The 19,408-nt window shown below is 58.5% G+C and overlaps 1 protein-coding gene across 1 annotated transcript; it reads left to right on the forward strand.

Annotated features, from left to right (window-relative positions):
• Positions 1–1,410: 1,410 nt before the first annotated feature.
• Positions 1,411–18,277, forward strand: SELENON (selenoprotein N). Its single transcript, XM_042996330.1, has 12 exons — positions 1,411–1,596; positions 2,359–2,476; positions 6,098–6,228; positions 9,130–9,342; positions 9,591–9,715; positions 10,281–10,418; positions 12,041–12,122; positions 12,512–12,700; positions 13,005–13,110; positions 14,380–14,492; positions 14,586–14,687; positions 15,966–18,277. The coding sequence occupies exons 1-12, from the start codon at positions 1,411–1,413 to the stop codon at positions 16,134–16,136; spliced, it is 1,674 nt and encodes a 557-aa protein (XP_042852264.1). The 3' UTR covers positions 16,137–18,277.
• The last annotated feature ends 1,131 nt before the right edge of the window (positions 18,278–19,408 follow it).

Genomic DNA, 19,408 nt, shown 5'->3' on the forward strand with positions numbered 1-19,408 from the left:
GCGAGTCATTCATGCAAAAGACATTGGGGTGCCAGCACGTGTCAGGTCCTGTGGGGGCTCCGGGAAGATGAGCCCCGCCCTCAGGGCACTGTCATAGCTGGTTATCCACGAAGGGCGGACGTGGCGGTAGAAGAAAGTCCTCGTCCCCAGTCTGCTGGGCCGTCCCCTGCAAGGCAACCGGATAGGAGATCTGGACTCAGATAGACCTGGGTGCCTGAGCTCAGCCTCCTTAATTTAAAAACGAGGCAAACAATCCTCACCTCACTGGGTTGCCTGAGAACAACTAAGCATCAAACACCCAGCACCAAGTCCCGCACAGCGGTGCTCGGTACCTGGTAGATCCCTCCAACATCTCAGACCTGACAGGTGCGTGTGCACTGGGGCTGGCAGTGATCTTCCAGGGCGGTGCTGCTGTTCTCCGCAGCCAGGGTTCTTGTCTGGAGGCTTCGGCAGTTTCTGCCCTCTCCTGGGAAAGAGACAGCCATCCTGGGGCTCCTGGAGACCTTGAAATGATGGAAGAGGGCCCCAGGGGAAAGAGGCTCCTGGAGACAGGAACCAAAAGCAGTGACGGATCCAAAAGTGTTTTCTTCAAACTCCATCCGCCTCCATTCCCAGGGTCCTCCTCCAAGCATGCCAAGAGTTGTTCCCTAGAAAAATCACTCCTGTGGCCATGCAACCGTCCAGCAGAGGAGAGAGTAGCTGGCAAGTCACAGTCCGGCCTTGCCGGCGCCAAGAGGCCGCCAGCCCCACCAGCCCAGGTTTCTTCCGCACCACAACCTGCAGGGAGGGTCTCTTCTGACTCGTCCTGACAAGTGAGCACATTTCTAGCCCCAGCAGGTGAGGGTCTCAGGGCAGCAGCGCCTGTGTGTGGCCTGGAAGAAGTAGAGCCCCCTCCCCCCACCCCCCGCAAATGTGCAGCGATGGCCTTCCAGCTGGACCATGAAGGGGACGGAATACGGCCTGGACTTCGTAGTGTTTTATTCTTTTCCGTGACTGAGGACGTTTTGGAAAGCAGGTGGGATAAGGGGTACCCTCCTCCGGCCGACAGAAGGGGACGCGAGGCCTGGCGGCCCACGAGTGCCCTCCCCGGCGACCCCCCGCCCCGCCCCGCCGCCTCCCTGGCCTCCGCCGGGCGGGACGCCGAGGCCGCTTTCTCTGCGGGAGCCCAAGCGCAGGGAGGAGGCTCGGCGACGTTGGGGCCGGGCTGGCAGGCGGGTGGCGGGGAGTCCCGGCGCCCCTCCACTGACTCGCTCGGCTCGCGGGGAAGCTGCAGAGCCGGCACCCGGCGCGGGGCCCGCGCCCGCCCCCCACGGCCCCGCCCCTCCCCTCCCCTCCCCGCCCCTCCCCGCCCCGCCGCTGCCGCCCAGCCGCCGCCGCCGCCGTCGCGAGTCCGCCAGCCCCGCCGCCGCCATGGGCCGGGTCCGGCCGGGCGAGCGCGGGCCTCCCGGCCCCGGCCCCGGCCCCGCCGCTCCACCGCCCGCGCCCCGCCGCGCCCGCGCCCTGGCGCTGCTCGGGGCCCTGGTCGCCGCCGCCGCCGCCGTTGCCGCCGCCCGGGCCTATGCCCGCCACGCCGAGGCCCAGGCGGCCGCGCGGCAGGTCTGGCCCGCGGGGAAGGGCGCGCGCCGGGCTCACCGAAGGCCTGGGCTCGGGGGTCCGGGGGAGGGGGGCTCGGAGGGCGGGGGGAGCCTCGGAGGAGGCGAGGGGAGGGGCTCGGAGGGCGGGGCTCGGAGCGGGCGGCGGCGGCGGCGGGGGGGTGGTGTCCGGGGTGCAGAGGGAGGTTTGGAGTGGGCGGGGGAGGGGATGGGGAGGCACGGGTTGGGGTTGGGGCAGGGTGAAAGGTCAGGACCGGTGGGCCGGGGACGGTGGCCTGAAAGGGAGGGAAAAGGGGTGGGGAGGGTGGGGTCGGGCAGACTTGGGAAGACTGCTGCGGGGAGGCGGGAGCATCGGCCCAGTGTGCGGCAGAGCCTGGGACAGACTGGAGGGGCTGTCCAGAGAGGTGACCTGGACAGAGGGAGCGAAGCTGTGACCTGGAGAGCCTGGTGGGGACCTGGGGAGTGCCGGGACAGTGCTGGGGGACAGGAGAGGACACTGGCGAAAAAGTGTGAAATGGAGACGGGGCCAGATGGAAGACTAGGGCAACCTTGGCGGGTAGTGGATGGTGCATGAAGGAGCAGAGTGAAGCAGGGACCCGGCAGGGGACTGGGGCTCTGGGGTGGTGCAGAGGTGACATCTGAATGGGTGGACTGGAAGCGTCCTCAGAACTCAGGAAGGAGGTGGTGGGAGCTGCCCCCTCTGCCGCTTTGGGACCCCAGCTGGGTATTCACGTGGTGCTCAGCGGAGCCCCTTCCTCCCAAGCAGGAGTCAGCACTGAAGTCCCTGGGGACAGAAGGCCTCTTTCTCTTTTCCTCCTTGGACACAGACCGGGATTTGTACATCAGCCCGGAGGAGTTCAAGCCCATTGCTGAGAAGCTGACAGGTACCAGGAGAGGCTGGGGACTGGGGTGGGGAGCACCGAGGCATGGCCCTCAGCTTCTTGGCCACTGTGTTTGCTCTGAGCAGGAAGGCTACCTGGAGAGGGAGATGGTGGGTCCTGACGGCCCTGGGATTCTCCCTGCCCTGACACTTTCTAGTTGGCGGTTTGGGCGAGCTCTTCTGGCACCGCCTGAGCCTGTTCTCAAGTGCAAATACCATTTAAGGTTGCCTGACCCCTTCCAGACATGACTTGAAGCGCTTCCTCTGCGTTCTCTCTTTAATTTGCGCAGTGTCCCGTGAGGTAGCCGCTGTCCTAATTCTCGCGTTTATAGTTGGGGAGACTGAGGCGCAGAGCCAGGATCAGAACCGGGGCCATCTGGCTCCAGGTCCCGCACCTGTTCACAGGTTTGAGGGTTAGAGACAGTACCTGCAGAGTATCCAGTAGCTAGCTTTCAATAGGAGTTCTCACTAGTATTACTCAGTATTAAACTCTGCTTAGGTGCTGTCAGATTCCTCGCCCGTTCTAGCAATCCATTTTTATCTAATTGTAATCAGTTATTATTTTTTTTTATAAAGATGAGGGTCTGAAATATTCTAATGAATTGTTAAATGCCTCTCATTGTCTTACCCTTAACCCCAACCGCTGTGTCCATTTCTCTCCCATTTCTTGAACTTGGGATCTTGTTATCCAAATTGGTGGGTGTAAGTAGGTCAGTAGATGGTAAAGGCAAGGGAGAGATGCCGGCCGCTCTCGGGCGGGTAAGCACCAAGCACGTGATGGGCTTTCCGTGTCTCAGGCTGGGTCAGGGAGGTTGGCCACTTGCCGGCCCAGTGACCACAGTCCCCGCCAGAGGAGGAGGGTCAGTTGAAAAGTGTGAATTTGCTGGAGTAGACGTGCGTCAGTGTCTCTCAGTGACGTTCAGCTCTGTCGTGAAAGCAGATGGGCAGGTAAACGGGTCAGCCTCGTGCGGATTTGCTTTGACCTTTTCTATCTGCAGACACTTCCCTGAGCATCCACACAGCCTCCTCCTTGTCCTTTTTTACGGACAGCGAGAGTGGGTTCCCTCATAATGACAAGCTCCCTGGGCTTGAGGGCACTTTTAATTTTTTTCGCATTTATTTATTTTTGAGAGACAGAGACAGCGTGAGCAGGGGAGGGGTGGAGAGAGAAGGAGACGGAATCCAAAGCAGGCTCCAGGCTCTGAGCAGGCTGTCAGCACAGAACCCGACACGGGGCTTGAACTCATGAGCCAAGAGACCATGACCTAAGCTGAAGTCGGATGCTCAACTGACTGAGCCACCCAGGAGCCCCCCCCCCGCTTTTTTTTTTTCACATAAATCTTTTTCTCCATCAGGGGAAAATAATCCCTCTCTCCATTACCTCGTAGGCCACTATGAGGGCAAAACTGAACCAAGTTTCAGGAAAACAAAAACTAAAATAATTCAAAGCCAAAAATATCAAATCTATGCAGGAAACAGAAGCAGGCTGTCTAGTTGGTACAGTTATGAGTGTTTAATTTTCTTTATATCTTAAAGGTTTTACGAATTGTCTGTATTGAGTCACTTGTAAGGAAATAAAACTTTTTATGAAAAAAAGCAGAAGGCCATAAGATACTGGACACTGTTATTAATAAGTATCTCTGATAACAGTAAAAGAATTGAAAAAACCAGGCAGGCCTAATAAGCTTACACATTCCTATTGTTCCCTTCCTCCAAGGTTTCCTGATTGCTCTTTGGAAAGTTTTGCTGTGTTGGCTTACACATGCAGAAATAACAATGGTTCTTTAGAACAGGGGTTTGCATCAGGAGCTGCTGGGGAGTGCTGATTAAAAGGGCAGCTTCCTAGGGGCGCCTGGGTGGCTCAGTCGGTTAAGCGTCTGACTTCGGCTCAGGCCATGATCTCGTGGTTCGTGAATTCGAGCCCCCGCGTCGGGCTCTGTGCTGACGGCTCGGAGCCTGGAGCCTGCTTCGGATTCTGTGTCTCTGCCCCTCCCATGCTCATGCTCTGTCCCTCTCTGTCTCTGGATAATAAATAAATGTTAAAAAATTTTTAAAAAAAAGGGGGGGTCAGCTTCCTCATTCTAGCCCCTTAGGATTCTGGCTCAGTAGGTTTGAGGAGGCTACGGGGCATCTGTAGTTTAAAAAGGCATCCTGAGTGATTCTGATGATTCCTGGTTAAGAACTGCTCCGCATGCACCCAGTTGGTCTGTCAGTAGGTTCATCAGCAGATGCCAGGCATCATCTCTGTACCACGAACCTGCCCGGGGACAGCAGCCATGACAAGACCTTCCACTCACTGTCTTATTCCTTAGAGGTGTCCAGGGCCCCTCCCTCCTGTTAGTCACCCCTTCTGAAATAGGCTTCATTTCTCCCTAAACCTTCATCATGACTCCGTCCACACTTGAAGGGCTTGGACTTGGCATGCCTCGGGCAGGAAAAGATCTAAGAAATCAAGTTCAGCCACTTGCCACTGCAGCCCCTCCTTTTACGGACGGGGAAACAAGGCCACCCAGAAAACCGGGGAGAAGCAAGCGTCCTCTCTTCCAAACTGGCATTCTTGAGGACGTTGTAGCCGCAGAGCTTATGACACCAAAGACCGTGTCAAAGGTGGTTTGTTTCTCACTTTCGTTCCTTGTTCTGATCGAGTCTCTGACAAGCGTTCGTTTCCTCACGAGGCCCCCATGACAGGGACATGCAGGGCAGCACGGTCTCGATTCCCCATGTGGGAAAACCAGAGGGGCCGAGGGATTTGCCCCAGATCACCCAGGAGATGGAACCGACCTCAGCCTAGAGCCCGCGTGCTCTCTTCTCCAAGCCCCAGACAGTAGCTTCTCTTTGGTGCTAGGATCCCGGCCGCCGGGAGAGGCAGCTGCCTGCCCAGATGTTGCCTTTGGTGGGCCCAACACCAAGTTCATCTCGGACTCAGTTTGCAGAACAAGGGAGGGGGGACGAGAGTGGCCTTTCTGCAGCCAGCTTGGCCTGGTAGAGCACGGGATGGAGTCAGAAGAATTTGGTTTGAGCCCTAGCTCCGTAGCAACCCGACCCTGAAACCTCTGGTAGGAGTAATGTAGGTCAAGTTTATTATGGGTTCACTCTGTACCAAACCTGGTGCTACCGCCACATGAATTCTCTCATCCCGTCCTCATAACAAGCCACTGGCCAGACATCATACGGCTGCTAAGGGGCAGGATTTGAACCCACCTCACCTGGTGCCTGAGCCTTTAAGGAAACTGAGTCTTTGAGATCACAATGCCCTCAGAAGAGGGTCATGGTTGATTGTGGGTTTAGAGTAAAACAAGCCTGGGTTTGAATCCTGACTCCCCCCACTACCGAGCTGTGTGACCTTTGGGAAGTGACTTCACCTCTCTGAACCTGTGCTTTCTCATGGGTGAGATAGTTGGCAATGATGGTATTCTCTGCTTCTCAGAGCTCCAGGGAAACAAAAATGTGATACTTACTCGTCGTTACTTCGGTTCGTTAACTGTTACTCCAGCTCCAAGCCTGGCTCTCTCACCCACCTGCTACTCACCTGTCTCTTCTCAGGGCTTCCCCTTCCCGAGAAGAGAGGCCCTGAAGCCTGAGAGCAGGGCCCCTCTCCGGGGACCTCACTGACCGTGTCTCATAGGCTCAGCTCCTGCTGCCAGCTATGAGGAGGAGCTGCCCCTTGACCCCAGCGAGGAGACGCTCACCATAGAAGCCCGATTCCAGCCTCTGATCCCGGAGTCCATGACCAAGAGCAAAGATGGGTTCCTGGGGGTGAGTTTGAGGCGGGGGGCAGTGGAGGCTGCTCACCGGTGGGACCACAGATACAGAATCATCTGTGCACACGTACCCTCACCTCCTGAGAATCGGTCTGTGCCCTGCTTTTCTTGCCTTCTTTCCTTTCCTTTTTCTTTTTTAAACTTATCTTTATTTTTTAGAGAGAGAGCACGCAAGTGGGGGAGAGGAGCAGAGGGAGAGAGAGAGAGAATCTTGAGCAGACTCCACACTCAGTGCAGAGCCCCATACCGGGCTCGATCTCACCACCCTGGGATCATGACCGGAGTTGAAACCAAGAGTTGGACGCTCAACCGGCTGAGCCACCCGGGCACCCCCTTTCTTCCTTCCTTTATTAACTGCCCTCTGTGCCCCCGGTGTGCCAGGCCCTGGGGGGTCCACAAGTGGGTGTGGTGCTGACCCCGTTGTCAAGGACACAGTCTGGTGCAGGAGGGATAAGCATGAGCCCCTAACCCAGATGGGATCTGGGCTGGCTTCCTGGAGGAAGAATCTGATAGAGACTGCAGGAGAACGGGGCTCAGCCAGGGGAGGCAGGGGGAGAAGGGCCTGGGCAGAGGAAGCAGCGAGCGCACTGGAGAGTGGAGGCAGGCGCCTCACGAAGGCTTGTTACTTTCTGTAACTCGGTCTTTCCCGAGGCTGTGAGTTTCTCAAGGGCAAGGGCTGTGACCTGAACCTGTATGCATCCTCAGGCCCCTAGCCCCATGCCTGGCACCTGACAGCCGCTCTACTGAACTCTGTTGAACCAGACCTGAGGTTCTGTCCCTGGCAGGGGGGTCATAGGGTGGGGAGGGCACCTGACAAATGCTCTCCTGAGCAGCCCCGCCCCGACCTGAGGCCTCACGGCCAAGGTCTCAAGCCCACCATGGCACCGGGGCATCCCCACACCCTGCCGGCCTTCCCAGACCTCCCCCCACCGGCTTGCTCTGCTCCAGCCGCTCCAGATGTCGAGGCTTTGTTCCAGCTGTGAGCCTTCTCGTATGCTGTTCCCTCTGCCAGGAGAGGCTTTTCCTCTTTGCCCAGCCCACACCTACTCAGCCTTCCTCCTGAAATGCCACTTCAGCATGAACAAAGGTCTGAAGGCAGAAAGTGCCGGGCCAGTCACCTGAGGACAGGGAGCTGGTGCGGCTGGACCCAGAGCACAGGAGACACATGCAAGGGCGTCCTGGTCAGTGGGGCTAGAAAAGAAGTCACCAGACTACGGAGGGCCTTGGTTGCCTGACTTTGGCCTTCATTCTGTAGCAGCAGGTTACCACAGCAGACTTGGAAATGGGAAGGTTCCCTCATCAGATGCTCGGCGGGCCGGCAGCTGGGGAAAAATGGGAGACGAGAAGACCAGTTCTCGGGAAGGAAGAGGAGGTGGGGGTGGGGAAGCAGTGATGATCGAGAGGAAGGAAAGTGGGGGTTGGGGCTGGAGGGGTGGCTCAGGCTTCTGGCTGGTGACCAAGTGCAGGGTGGGCCCTTGGCCCCATGGGACCCAGAGCAGGGAGTGGGTCTGGTGGGGAGGGCATGAGGTCAGTCTGGACAAACTGAAGTCATGGTGCCTGGGGACATCCAGGGGAACAGTCCAATAAGTGGTTGGAAACACAGGTTTGATCTTCTGCAGAAGACCTGGGTGGGCAAGGTTGGCAGCGATAGTTGGTTGAAGCTGTCCGAGTAGATCAGTTCCCGGCAGAGCAGTGAGGACGGGGTGGGACTGGCAGGGTGCCTGGGCACAGCTGCTCTTATAGGAAGATGGGTCAGGAGCAGTGCCCCACAGAGCGCAGCCCCCCCTTGGTGCACAGCTCCCCCTGCAGGGGTGGCCAGCCGTGGGCAGGACCCAGCAGCAGGCAGCTCAGCCTGGCCCTGCACAGCGGGCCCTGCTTGGAGAACCTGCCTGCTCGGTCCTCTTGGGGATAGCTCTGAGAAACCCCCTCCTCCCTCCTCGCGATGAGCCTGGCCCCCCACCACTGCAGAGGCGCGGAAGGGAGAGGGAGCCTGCTACTGTTGAAGACCTGGCAGCTCCCTGGTGGCCAAGTGCCACCCCCGCCCCCCACAAGGTGCCAGGCACTTGCTGTCCTGGTGGCCACCACCTCCATGCGACTCCTGCCTGGAGCGCAGAGGGCAGGGAGGGGCTACAGAAGGTGGAAGCTGTGGGTGTTACTGGAGGATGCCCTCCAGATCCTGCCTCAGTGTTCTAGATGTGCAGACAGTCAGGCCTGCACAGTCTGACCCTCGTCCCATCCTGCACAGCAGCTCACCAGACGGAGAGGGCACCTTACCGAAGTGACAGGAGATGGCTGAGGGACCCCAGGCATGCCAGGTGCCCAGCCACCAGGGTGCTGGCCACAGGGGAAGTGGGCACTCCCTGGGGATTGCCTTCCTGCCCCTTCTCTGTGGTCACATCCTGCTCTTTGCTCCAGAGATTTCCCCCAAGGTGGTTACCACCTTTCTCCTCAGACCTCCCTCCAAACCCTCTGCCCCCTCGGCAGGACATTATCCTGGGGAGGAGACTTGAAGAGAAGAAGGGGAGGGAGAAGGCATGGCAGGCAGGGGCAGTTGGGGTCACCAGCTGGTGCAAAGGAGGGAGGCAGGACCATGTGCCAGTGAGGCCTGGGACCGGGGCCGTGTGACTGGGCTTAACCAGGGAGAGAAGAGGCAGGCAGAACCCCTGCACAGAGCACCCCCACCCCCACCCCTGTACTAGCCCCGGGTGGCCCTGCTTGCCTGGAGCCTGGGCTTGGCCTGAGCAGGCCGTGGGGGTGCCGCTTCCTGGGCTGGGGGCTCGGGGATGGTGGGGTGAGGTGAGCCTCGGCTCCAGGGAGACCTCCACCCACTCGTGGAATGGGGACCCCCACATCGTGGTTCTCAGCGCCCCAGGGCTTCTGCTTTCCGCTGCCCCAGGTCTCCCGCCTGGCCCTGTCCGGCCTCCGCAACTGGACGACTGCGGCCTTGCCGAGCGCGGTGTTTGCTGCCCGACACTTCCGGCCTTTCCTTCCTCCTCGGGGCCAAGTGGAGCTGGGGGAGCCGTGGTGGATCATTCCCAGTGAGCTGAGCGTCTTCACCGGCTATTTATCCAACAACCGCTTCTACCCACCACCGCCCAAGGGCAAAGAGGTGAGGGTTGCCTGTAGTGACCCTGAGGCCCTCCGCCCAGCCCACCCCAGCCCAGCCACGGCCCCCTCTGCACCTGCTCTCCACCTGCTCCGCACCTGGACCCCCAGTGCCAGGACCACCCCGCCTTCTCTCCTGCCTCCCCCTCCTCACCCCCACCCCAGGCCCAGGCCTGCAGGTCCAGAGCGGAAACTCACCTAGGGGATCAGGACCCAACAAGCCGGCACGGGTCTCCACTGCCCTCCCCTCAGGTCATCATCCACCGGCTCCTGAGCATGTTCCACCCTCGGCCCTTCGTGAAAACCCGCTTTGCCCCTCAGGGGGCTGTCGCCTGCCTGACCGCCATCAGCGACTTCTACTACACCGTCATGTTCCGGTGTGTAGCCCTCAGAGACCCCTCCTGGTCTCTCTGCCCAGCTGGGGACCCGGGGGAAGCACGTAAGGGCACAGCGCTGCGAGGGCAGGGCCTGCCTGGTGGCCCCCAGTGCCACCGCGTACCACCCTCTGGTCTTGGGGGAGCGGTGTTGGCTCTCTGGGCCTCGGTTTCTTCATCTGTGGCTGGGGGTGGTGGTGACTTCCTCCTAGGAACAAGGGGAAAGTGTGGTGCTTGCGTAGCATGAGGCCGGTGGCTGTGATTGTCACCCGCCCAGAGGGGAGTGTCGAAGAGCTGTGACACCGGGTCACACCCCTGCAGAAGCTGTGAAGGCTTAGAGGACAGTTGGTCACACGTGGCCTCCAGAGAAGGCGGTGTGTGAACCGGACCCTGAGGACGGGCAGTGCTTCTGGGGCCTCGGGGCTTCTCCCTCCCCAGCCCTGTTCTCCACACAAGAATCTGGCCAAGGGTTCCCCAGCTTTGGCAAAAGAGCCACAGTGTGGTGGGGGGGGGGGGGAGGGCTCAGCTCAGCAGGGGGCTGGTCCCAGCCAGGCTCCTCTCCCCCCAGGATCCATGCCGAGTTCCAGCTCAGCGAGCCACCTGACTTCCCCTTCTGGTTCTCGCCGGGCCAGTTCACTGGCCACATCATCCTCTCCAAAGATGCCACCCATGTCCGAGACTTCCGGCTCTTCGTGCCCAACCACAGGTGAGAGCCTGGGCCCCGGGCCAGCCCTGCACCCCACCACAGTTTGCCCCGCTCCCCCCCGCAAGCTCCAGGAGCTCAGGTGCAGGGGCCCCGAGGCCCCCTCAGTCTCTGCCCCTCCTTCACTCCCCAGAGCCACTTCTCTTGGGAGAGGCCTGGAGCTGACCCAGGAGGAGGCAACTTGAGGTGAGCTGAGGTGGGTCATTCCATCACCTGGCAACCATGTCCCAGTTGGCCCGGACTGCCAACTCTGTGCCTGGGACCCAGGGCAGCAGCCAACAGACCCTCCCCAAAGCTGGAGCCCAGTGCCCTCATACTGCTCACAGACCTCCAACAGACCTGTAACCACAGCTTGCTCATGTCCCCCTAGGGGAGGGCTGGCAGGTGGGCAGGGATCTGCCTGGTCAGGGTCCAGGAAGCCTTCCCAGGGGAAGAGACATCTAAGCAGAGACCTGGGGGGTTAGGAGGGTTTGGCCAGGCAGAGGGAGCAGCACGTGTAAAGGCCCGGGGGCAGGCCCTCCACCACCTGTACTTGCTACCTCAGGCCCTGGGGGGTAGAGGGCAGGGGGCTTCTGGGAGAATTCCATGCCAGCTTTCCTGTGTGCCCAACCTGCTCAGGATCAGCCTCTTGTCAAGAGCATGGGACCCAGAGGGCCTGGCTTCAAGTCTTTCCAGATTCCTCCCTGACAGCAAGAGGCTGCTTAGTAGGTCTGAGTGACCCAGGACAGGGACAAGACCTTGGCTGGGAGGCCCATAGTAAGTCTCCACCGTGGCACCAGTGGGTTGCATGGCTGTGGGCAAGGCCCCGACCCTCTCTGGGCCTCAGTTTCCTCATCTGCTAAATGAAGGGATAGCTCCAGGGCAAGAGTGATAGTTGGGATAGCGTGGGAACAGAAAGTTGTCCCCAGGAGCCAGAGTGGTTTTGTCTCCTTCCCCTCAGCTGTAGAGGCTCAGCCCAGGGCACACCTACCTCCCCACCCCCCTCCCGGCCCCCCAGAGTTGGAGGTGGGGGTCCCGGATTGGATGAAACAGGGCAGGGGCAAATGACCAGCCTCAGGATCTCCTGAGCCTGTGTCTCAGGAGCTGGCCACAGGGCTGGCTGCCCACCTCCTCGGGCACCCAGCTCCCCCGGCCCAAGGTGGGTAGTTGTCGGTGCTGGGCTGCCCTCGTGTGGCAGATCTGCTGATGGCTCGTGGTGGGGCCAGACTTCCTGTGGGAGAGGGCACGCAGGGAGGCCAGCTCAGGGAGGCCGGGGCCAGGTTTTCGCTCCTGCCCCTCTCTGTGTCCTAGGGGAGGCACTGATGATCTTTCTACCTCAGAGTCTTGAGCAGCACTGGAGACATGACCTGGAGATGTGAAAGCCCTTTGTGAACTATAAGGGGCAGGGCCAGTGGAGTGTTGTGTGGTTGCAGTGCCTTAGGCAGAGGCAGCCCAGGGACAGAAAAGGGCCCAGCCTCGGCTGTCAAAACCCCAGTGGCCCCGAGACCACTTGGGTTCACCTTGCCGGGCCTCAGTGTCCTCATCTGTAACACAGGGAGAGTTGTGTGCTTCAAAGTCTGACATACGGTTAATGGGCCTTGGTGGTGGGGGTATTCGGCCCTGGCCACCCTCTCACCTGTCCCCAGGTCTCTGAATGTGGACATGGAGTGGCTGTATGGGGCCAGTGAGAACAGCAATATGGAGGTGGACATTGGCTATATCCCCCAGGTGAGCACACAAGCGGTCCCGACCCAGGTAAGGAGACAGGATCCAGCTGCAGGGCTAGGTGTCTCAGGCGGTCCAGGGTAAAGGACAGAGCCCCTGGCAGGCCGAGGCCAACTGTCCCCGAAGCGGGATTCTGGGAAACCACCAGACCCTGCACAGAAAACCCACCAGCTGTCTTCGGCCCCCAGGTGGCTTCACATAGTAGAAGGAGCCCCTGATGGACACTGGCTCTGTCCCGGACTCACTGCAGCCTTGACCGGGCCCTGCCCTTCCCAGAGCCTCAGTTTCTCCACCTTTGTAATGAGTGGGATATCTTTGGGGGTCTCTTAAGGATTCTTGCCCATCTCTGAGACACCCTCACTGATGTCAACCCCCACTGACCTCTGGGCCAGATGGAACTGGAGGCCGTGGGCCCGTCGGTGCCTTCTGTGATCCTGGATGAGGAGGGCAACGTGATCGACAGCCGCCCGCCCTCAGGGGAGCCCCTCCAGTTTGTCTTTGAGGAGATCAAGTGGCAGCAGGAGCTGAGCTGGGAGGAGGCTGCCCGGCGCCTAGAAGTGGCCATGTACCCCTTCAAGAAGGTGGGCAGGAGTGAGGGCGAGGGGCGGGCTCTATGCGGCCAGGGCTGGGGGAGCAGCCGGCGGGCGCTAGTCTCCAGGCTGGGTACGGGGCCTGCTGCTGAGGCCACCTCCCTGCAGGGCCTGGCCAGGGGCTTCTCTTTCCTCTCTTTGGCCATTCAGAACTTGGAGGAGGCATTCCCGTGGCTCAACAATACCCTTTCTCACACACACACTCACACACACACTCACACACACACTACACAGAGCTCCTGAACAGGACCCTAGCCTCACACAGTAGCTTCTCTCTGTCTCCACTTGGCCCCAGGTCGCCTATCTGCCATTCACCGAGGCCTTCGACCAAGCCAAGGCCAAGAACAAGCTGGTGCACTCAATTCTGCTGTGGGGGGCCCTGGATGACCAGTCCTGCTGAGGTGAGGGAGACCCTGCCAGTCTGGGGGAGATATCATACCTCATGGGGTACAGGTGGCTCTGAGACCAGCAGGACTGTCCTGTTGGAACATAGCGGGGGAGGGGGCGGGGGGGACTTGGGGACTACATAGGGCAGGGGCGTGGGAGAAGGGCTTGGGAGAAGGGGTTGTGTGCCGAGCTCAGAAGAAGCTGCTGTTCGCAGTGAAAGGGGCCCAGCTCGGTCATTTTCAGCGTGGAGACCTTGGCCAAATGACTTCCCCCCCTTTTTTTTTTTTTTCCAATGAAAGGGAAACTTTATTGAGGCCCCAGGGCCTTGGGGCTCTGGCAGGAGGCCGCCCTGCTGGCAAAGGAAGAGCTGTTGGAGAGGCCTTATTTGACCTTCTTCACCATCAGGTTCACGTTATGGTCTGAGACTCCCCTCCTTAAGCCTTAGCTTTCTCAACAGTGAAGGAGGGGTAACATACTCCCAGAGTTGTGAAGATGGATGTAAAAGTGCCTGGGCTCTGTGAAGTGTTGCACACAAGCGAGAGAGAAAAATAGTGCCAGAGGCTGGCCAGGCGTTCGCTTATTCAGAAGATTCACCCAAGGCCTACCAGACACAAAGATTCTGGGTGTCTGACAATGGGCCCAAAGATGAGTAAAACGGTGCCCCTGCCCTCATTCAGTCAATCGACAAACCTCCTGGGCACCTCCTGCGCCAAGGCGTCGGCCTGGTGCTGAGAGTCTTCTAATAAGGAAGTCAGAAGTGGTCCCTGTCCTTCGGGAGCACGGTGTGTGCAGAAGGCAGACGTTGAGTGAATAAGTTCAAGCCTGGGGTGGGGAGCATCACCCAGGGGAAGATCCAGAGTGTGACGGGGGGGCTCAGGGAAGGCTTCTTAGAGATAGTGGTTTTAAGCTGAGACCTGAAGGATGAGTAGGAATTTATCAAGTGACAGGAGGAAAAAGTGTTTTAGGTAGAACAATCCGTACAAAGGCCCTGGGCCACAGAGTTTAAGTGGATTTAAGAAGCTGCCACTGTCTGCAAGTCCCTGGCTGAAGCCCCCCCTCCCCCCCACCCCCGCCACAGATCTCCGCCCAGGATGCCAGTATATTATTGACTGCAATGGCAGCTACCCAGTATTCGGCACCTACTCTGTGGCAGGCTCTTTGAATCTGTTATCTCACCGGCGTGCACAGACCGTTCTACAGCCCACGAGGTTTATTACCCAGAGAAAAGCTAGTAGGACATGGGAGCGGGCCTCACTCTTCTCGCCGTGCTGTTCCCTGAACAGGTTCGGGGCGGACTCTCCGGGAGACTGTCCTGGAAAGTTCGCCCATCCTCGCCCTCCTTAATGAGAGCTTCATCAGCACTTGGTCCCTGGTGAGGGAGTTGGAAGACATGCAGGTGAGTGGAAGGCGGATGGGAACAGCCCCGTGGGAGGCCCTAGGAGAGTGCTGGAGACTGAGGCATCAGGAGCGCGCCCAACTGTCCCCACAGAACAACCAGGAGAACCCGTCCCACAAGAAGCTCGCAGACTTGCACCTGGAGAAGTATAGCTTCCCCGTGGAGATGATGATCTGCCTGCCCAATGGCACTGTGGTAGGCAGCCCCGAGTACCTGCACCCAGCCCAGGCCAGGCGCCGCGGGGCGGAGGAAGCAGAAAGCAAGGGCACGGACTTACAGATCGCCTCAGGCTTCAGGGCTGGCTCCACTACTTCCTGCTGGTCTCCCAGCAGCCTGAGCCTCACTTGTCCCCATCTGTAAAGTGGGAACTGTCCTGCCCGCCCTGCCTGCCCCACCAGGTGCCGGGACCCTCCCGTGAGGAGGAGGACCTCAGTAGCACTTTGGGGATGGGGCAGCCATGAGCACAGGCCGGCGGCAGAGTGGACAGGAAGGGCAAGCTCACCCTGGACCATGGTGGCCAGCTCTGGGATGGAAGGAGGAAGCAGGGGCCAGGCCTTGTGACAAGCAGAGAGGACCAGGGGGCCCCAGGCCGAGCCAAGCTGCAAGACCCTACCTCTCCTCAGGGACCCCTACGAGCACTCACACACTCGACACTCTCGTCAAGGTCTCAAATGGCTTTGGGAGATGGACAGGCACGAGTGCCCATTTTGCAAACATGGACACTACGGCTCAAAAGGTGCAGAGACTTGGCGAAAGTTGCACGGTTAAGAGATGCAGCTGGTTTTGAAACCAGGCCTGCCTGTGAGCCTCAGAATCTCCTGCCCCTTATCCTTTGAGTCCTGAGGGATGGTTAGTGTGGGACTGCGGGCCGTGGGAGGGTGGCCAGCTTCCCCAGGCTTTCAGGCCGGGGAGCAGTGGGGGAGCCAGAGCCGAGGCCTGCCTAGAAGAGGGCCACCGCTCAGCCCAGCAGAGCCCGGCCGTGGCAGGGCCTTGGCCTCACAGAGCTCGGCAGACAAAACTTGGCCTGGGGACCGTGCTCTCCTCGCTTGTCCTTGTGTTTCTTGGCTCCTGTACTGGGCACCTGCCCTTAAGGAGCTGACTAGCCAGTGTGAGAGGCAGAGGGGGAAGCAGGCACACAGAGTGGGTCGGCATTTTGGCCCAAGGGAGTGTGGGGTTCATGGGTCACAGGAACGGGGGAAGAGGGGCCGTGGGGGGTGGGGGCGAGGAAAAGGCGGAGAGGCGGGAGGTCCCTGCCCGGCAGGTGGGGTGTGGGAGAGGTCCGCCGGCAGAGGGCCCTGTGTGCGCAGAGGTGGGCGAGGGGAACAGCCTCTGGTTGGCGTCTGCCCTGCGTGTTTGCCATCTGCCTCGGAGCGAGGACAGTCAAGGCCTGAGCGTCCCCTTTTCCTAAGAGAGCGGGAGCAGACAGGGAGCAAGAGGGGCCCCCTCGCTCTCCTCACCCAGACCCTCTCCCAGGTCCACCACATCAATGCCAACTACTTCTTGGACATCACCTCCATGAAGCCTGAGGATATTGAGAACAACGTCTTCAGCTTCTCGTCCACCTTTGAAGACCCGTCCACGGCCACCTACATGCAGTTCCTGAAGGAAGGCCTTCGGCGCGGCCTGCCCCTCCTCCAGCCCTAGTGTGGCCTCAGACCATGAGAGGCCGGGCTGGACGGGGTGGGGGGGGAGCTGAGGCGAAGGCCTCCAACACTGAAGACAGGCCCCTCGGGCTCAGAGCCAGTGGTCCTGGCACATTTCAAACTTCGGGCACCCCCACCCCGCCACTCCCAGGCTGCCTGTGCGGTCGGAGGTCAGTGAAGGGTCAGACAAGGGGGTGCCTGGGGTGACCGGACGGATGAACCTCTGACTCCAGCTGCCACCGTTAGCCCTTTACCACCCACGTGGTTCCAGAAGCTGCTCAGGACACCAGAAACGGGACCTCAGGTCATCTCCCTGGACCTCACCCACTCAGGCACGAAGCCCAGGTCCTTGTGGGGTGAAGATCCGGGAGGCGTGGTGCCAGGAAGACAGGGCGCCCCTCTCTCCTTACATTCACCGCCCCCCTCCCCCGAAAGAAACGTTAAGAAGGCCCGGACTGGGGGCTGGGGAGAGGTTGCCGGGGAAGCACTCTTGTTTGTCTGGAGCCTTCTTCCTGGCTGCCCTCCTATGCCTGGTGTCCCCAGGGGAGTCAGTTTTAGCTGGAGACAGCCTTCTGGAGGCTCAGGGAAAAACCCTCCAGAAGAAGTCACTGTACCCCAGACCTCGGCTCTCCAGACCACTCAATCCAACCTAATGATAGGACCCCAACACCTGATTTGGGACTTGCTGGAAGCCAGCTGCTTGGGGAGGTTCACTGTGAAGTGGGCTTCTGCTCTTAGCAAGGGAGTCCACTGAGGAGTTTCCGAGGCCCAGGGCCAAGGCACCCCCACCTCCTACCCAGCAAGGGTCACAGTGGGACTACCGGAGCCAGCCCCCTGCCCCTCAGGCCCCGGCTCCACAGAAGTGTAGCTCAGCCAAAGAACACAGCCTCCCCCAGAGCTGTCAGGGCAGCCCAGACCCGCGTGCCCCCCCACCGAACGGCCGTGGTCTGTGTCCCAAGCCACTGACTACAGCCAGTCTTTTTTATACCTGCAGAAAAGTGTTTTTACGTGAAGTTTCTCACAGTTTGTAGATATTTTTGATAACCCCAACACTGAGGAGAAAGAAGGGGCGGTGTCTTCCCCCAGCAGCAGCCCAATGATGGCTGGATCTGAAATCCTAGATGGGCCCAGCTTGATGTCTTTGCAGCTGCACCTATGGGAAGAAATATTCCTCTCTTCCTTTTCTTCCAAAGTCACTGTACCCCCAACCCTATCCTTGTCCTCCACTCAGGCCCATGAGGGTCCCTGGGCTTTCATTAAAGCCTTGGAGCCAAACCTCCCCAAACCCTGCCCCACAGGTGCTCGCTCTTAAGCCTGGAAGAGGAAGGCAGACACTTGCTCGGACCACTCCCGGGCCTCCCATATGCTGAGTACCCCTGCCTATCATCGAAGTATCCATACCGAGCCTTCTCTCTCGGGCACTCTGTTAACTTTACTTCTATTTTCTCATTTAATCCTCACAACCTGTGAGGAGATCTTAATCGATCCCATTTTGCAGATGAAGAAACTGAGTCTCAGGGAAGTGAAGTGACTTGCCCAAGGTCACTGAGTGGTAGAGTTGAGATTCAGCCTATGTCTTGATTTTGGTGTTTTCGTTTTGCACTGCACCCCCACCTCTCTCCCCTGCCCATTTTCACGGAGGTGAAAAAGTTCAAACCAAAATGTCTCAGCCCCCTCTGATCTCCAGACAAAATGAGGCATGAGCCAGCAAGCTCAGCCAAGTTCTTTGTGTCCTTTCTGGGAGGCAGTGCTTCCATGCCCCTTAAAGGGAGGGAGGGCACCGAAGTCTGTCTCAGTGCTTCCCGGGGTGGGTGGTAGTAGCCAGTCCCATGAGCCACCGAGTGTCAGCAGAGACTCCACCTCCCTACCCCACCTGGCAGGCTCTTCCCCTCCATGATGGTCCAGGAGGGCCCACCCCACACTGAGCAATCCTTGTCCCTTGTAAGGCGCTGGTTGCTTGGGCTTTCTGATCTTCATCTCATGCCTTTTCCTGACCGCCTCCCCCCCCCTTCAACTGTGCCTTGAAGCTCATGGTGGGGGAGGGCCCTAGCTGCCCTCTTGTCACCCCTCTGCCACTTCTCTCCCCTGTCCACATGTCTTATAATAAAACTGGAGAGACTAGGGTGGTTCTAAGTGCCTTTCCTTTAAGTAGGATATTGGTCAGTTCTATCCTTGGTCTGACTTCTCTTGTGAGATTGGCTTGGCAGGTGGGCAAGGGAGCATGGCTGGAATGCCTTTAGGGACGCAATTTTCTGTCACCAGAGGGCTCAAGTGATTTTTTTTTTTTTTTTTTTTTTTTTTTTTAGGGAGTGAGAGAGCATGAAACTGAGGGGACGGGGGAGAGTTAGGTGGGGACAGAGAGAGAGTCCCAAGCAGGCTCTACACCCAGCTCAGGGATCAATCCTGAGACTCTGGGATTATGACCTGAGCCGGAATCAAGAGTCAGATGTTCAAATGACATCCAGGCGGCCCTCAAGTGATGTTCTTAAAGTAAGTTTGTGATAGACCTAGTTAGTAGAACTTACTACTATTTTTAGAATCTGATGTTCTATGTTGAGATTCTAAAGTTAATTACACATTGTCTTAGAAGCAGAGCCCGAGACAGGCATTAGATAATTTTTTTGAAGGATTACACTTCAGGAAAAACCTGTATAAGGAGTCAAGAAAGGGTGCCTGGCTGGCTCAGTTGGAGGAGCATGGGACCCTTGATCTCGGGTTATGAGTCTGAGTCCCACGCTGGGTGTAGAGATTACTTTAAAAAATTAAAAAAAAAAAAGCAGCTTTAACTTTTTTTTTTTTTTTTTAATTAAAAGAAGGAATGACCAAGAATGGGGAAAAGAAAAATGTTAAGCAAGGATAGAATCTCCAATCCGAGCCCTAGAATGATCACAGGCGAAAGGTTCTGGAACACAAGCCACACCACAGAGTAGAACCTGCCTTTTGTACCCTGTGTTAGTTGTTGATTTGGAGGACGAAGTAACTTCACAGGTTAGAGCCACTGTTCTCCCTCTTATAAGTGCAATTTTCCAGAGAAGGGGGCAGCTGTGTGCAGCCAACACAGCAGCTGGAGGATGGATTCGCTGGCAGGGTAGAGGAGATCTGGGTCGAGCACCAAGACATCTGCCACCCCTAGAAGAGACAACTGGGGTGAAACTGCAAGATCTGCAATTGACCAGGAGAGTGAATCAATGATTAATTTGCCATCCTGGAAAGAGGGCTGGACCTGGAAGTCAACCTTCATCATTTGAAACATGACAAGGATCGGGGTGGACA

The sequence above is a fragment of the Panthera tigris genome, chromosome C1 (genome assembly GCF_018350195.1).
Source record: "Panthera tigris isolate Pti1 chromosome C1, P.tigris_Pti1_mat1.1, whole genome shotgun sequence".
In the NCBI taxonomy this organism is placed as follows: Eukaryota; Metazoa; Chordata; class Mammalia; order Carnivora; family Felidae; genus Panthera; species Panthera tigris.